This window comes from Bactrocera latifrons, unplaced genomic scaffold, assembly GCF_001853355.1.
Source record: "Bactrocera latifrons isolate USDA-ARS-PBARC rearing strain unplaced genomic scaffold, ASM185335v1 scaffold_117, whole genome shotgun sequence".
In the NCBI taxonomy this organism is placed as follows: Eukaryota; Metazoa; Arthropoda; class Insecta; order Diptera; family Tephritidae; genus Bactrocera; species Bactrocera latifrons.
In genome coordinates, this window is record NW_017534597.1 from 990,523 (window position 1) to 993,582 (window position 3,060).

The 3,060-nt window shown below is 29.3% G+C and overlaps 1 protein-coding gene across 4 annotated transcripts in view; it reads right to left on the reverse strand.

Annotated features, from left to right (window-relative positions):
- Positions 1-85: 85 nt before the first annotated feature.
- Positions 86-3,060, reverse strand: part of LOC108978092 (synapse-associated protein of 47 kDa-like) — a gene marked incomplete at its 5' end in the record, with an annotated part of 41,991 nt that continues 39,016 nt past the window's right edge. For 2 of the 4 annotated variants that reach the window (XM_018948220.1, XM_018948218.1), the window contains 2 exon segments: positions 87-383; positions 1,055-1,298. In XM_018948220.1, coding sequence (XP_018803765.1) covers positions 341-383; positions 1,055-1,298 — 287 coding nt within the window. 4 annotated transcript variants of the gene reach the window in all.

The following is a 3,060-nucleotide window of genomic DNA, read 5'->3' on the forward strand; positions in this document are numbered from 1 at the left end:
ATAGTAATAATTAATACATTTGAAAAAAAAAATTAGATTTGTTTACATTTAATATATGTACTATACATGCAAAGTGGCTTGAATACAAATCAAAGACAAAGTGTGCGAAAAATTATAAATTTAATCATTTCTAATTTATTATAATTTTAAAATGAAACAATAAAACAAATTTTTCTTGAAAAATAGTCAACTTAATACACCGTAAGGCTCGAAATTATTTCTTGTGTTGTAAGTATCCATATATTTAGAATATAAAATGAAAAAACAAACAGTAATAACTTTTTTAAAAATGAAAAAATGAAAATAAATAATACTTAAAAATCGCAAAGAACTCTTCGGTTCATTGATAACCCAGCATGACCCGCTTTAAACTCTTCAGTGTTCTATACCAAGTAAATGTGTTATATTTTATTTGTTTAAATCAACAATTATGTATATTAGTACAATATGTTTTTTTGTTTTGTTTTCACATTTGTTGGTTTTGCATTACACATGATAATGTCATGAATTAATTGATTTATAATTATAATTCATTAAATGTGTAATTCATTGGCAGCAATAATACAGTTTCCAATACAAACACAACCACAAAACATAAAATACAGTTACAAACGGGTAGAAATAAAAACATTTTMACGGTACACAATAAATTAAAGGTAACGTCAGAAAGTAACGGTAAACGGTAAAGCCGTCGATAGCAAAAGTCGGGTATGGAAAAGTATGTGAGAGGAGAGAAAAGAAGAAAAACCAGAAATGTTATATGTTACACGTCAAATACAAGTACAATTATGGTAAGTCAAGTAAACGTATGCGTAGTAATTGAAATTTTTTAGTTTGAGTTTAAGTTTAGATAAATAAGCAATACATTTTGTATGTATAAATGACAGATCGAAGGCCGTATACATATTTCTAATAAATATGTATATATGTACATATGTATGTAATGTTGTAGGTGATGGTGGTATTGGTTTAGGACAATTAATTATATTGAACGGTTATATGTTGGTATGTATGAACTTAGTTAGAAGAAGCTACGATATAGGCTCTTAATTACTTTAAATCATCGGTATCTTCGATCAGATCGGCATACTCCTCCCAATCGTTGTTTGTTGAACGTGTGCGCAGATTAGATATTGTCGGTATTTCGTCGTCATCGCCATTGCGATCAACAGTATTGCCGGCGTGAGTGCTGCCGCCACCGCGGTCACGACTGTGAGCTGTTGTCGTGCCGCCTGTTGTGTCGCTTACCACTTCGTAGTCCTTTAACTCAGCCTCCAGATCTTTTTCCCATTGTTCTTCTGCGCGTGCATTAAGTTGTTTTTGTTTTAGTAGTTTGCATGGAGTTTATTTTGTGGGGAAAATAAGAGAGAAAATTACATTAGTTACCATTTTTTATTAAACTTATTATGTTTATATGAATATATATGTATAAATGCAGGTTATAAATATATATTAACGCGTTCTAGGTATACTGTTACATAAACATATATTATATATTTATATACATGTAGCAATAAGTGCATTAAATATATATGAGTTGGAAGTACATATATTTAATAATATAATTAATTCAAATATATAGAAATATATATGTATTTATAGATAAATAAATTTAAACAATTTTCAACAGTGGCTAAGCACCTACCGATCATTCACATATATGGTACACATACATACATATATATATTAACATTTGTAACACATATTTACTATTATGCTTTTTGTTTATTATAAAATAATGTTTTTAATAATTGTAATAATTATTATTTTTGTTTATTATAAAATGAATGCGTGTAAATTTGTGATTTTGCTAAGTTTTGAGTTACGTACTTCAATATTATTTATTTATTTATTAACTAATTTTGTTTTTTTTAGTAAATATTAATGTAAAACAAGGAAAAATGTTGATTTCGGCTGCACTGAAACTATAATATCTTCACAGTTGCATTTTTTGTAGCATAAAAGGGTAGAAAAATAGATTTATCTCCATTTTGGTCAGCCAATTTCTATGACAGCTATATGCTATAGTGGTCCGATCTGAACAATTTACTTGGAAATTCTAGCGTTGACTTCGATAATTATCTATGTCAAATTTCATGAAGATATTTTTTTGAATAAAAAAGTTTYCCATATAAGGATTTAAATTGAAACTTTCAGTTTGTATGACAGCTATATGCTATTGTGGTCCGATCTGTATAATTTGCTCGGAGTTGGTAGTGATGCTTTGGATAATAATCTATGCCAAATTTCGTAAAGATATCACGTCGAATTAAAAAGTTTTCCATATATCCATTTGATTTTGTGCGTTCAGTTTGTATGACAGCCATATGCTATAGTGGTCCGATCTGTATAATTTCTACGAATATTGTAGCGCTACTTCGTAAAATAATTCACGCAAAATCTCGTAAGGATATCTCGTTAAACAAAAGACTTTTTCACATAAGCACTTGATTATGATCGTTTAATTTATATGGCAGCTATATGCTATAGTAGCCTGATCTGAACATTTTTTACGGATATTGTTGCGCTATATCGTAAAATAATTCATGARAAATTTCGTRARRATATCTCGTCAAATAAAATAGTTTTCCCGAAAAGAACTTAAATTGTATCGGTCAGTTTGTATGACCGCTATATGCTATAGCTGTGTGATATCGGCGCTTTCGTCAAATRAGCAACTACTTGAATGGAAAAGGACGTATGCAGAATTTCATATCAATAKCTCAAAAACTAAAGGACTAGTTCKGGTATATACATACAGGGTACAGGGTCATCACCATATTTTGTTGCGAAATTCAACTAAAAATCACATATGTTTGTGATATATAAATTAAAGAGTTGTAAAATTTTCTAATTTTTTTTTAATTTTGACATTTTTCCTCCTCCATTTCTGGAGGCCATAAGAAATTTTTATATATGTATATTTAGGTAATGTGTTAAGCATGATTATTGTGCGCTTAGCGCCTTACGTTTAATGTCTTCAATTGACTCAAAACGGTTTCCATGGAGCTGTCGTTTGAGTTTGCTAAATTGCAAGAAGCCACACGGAGCTAAATCAGG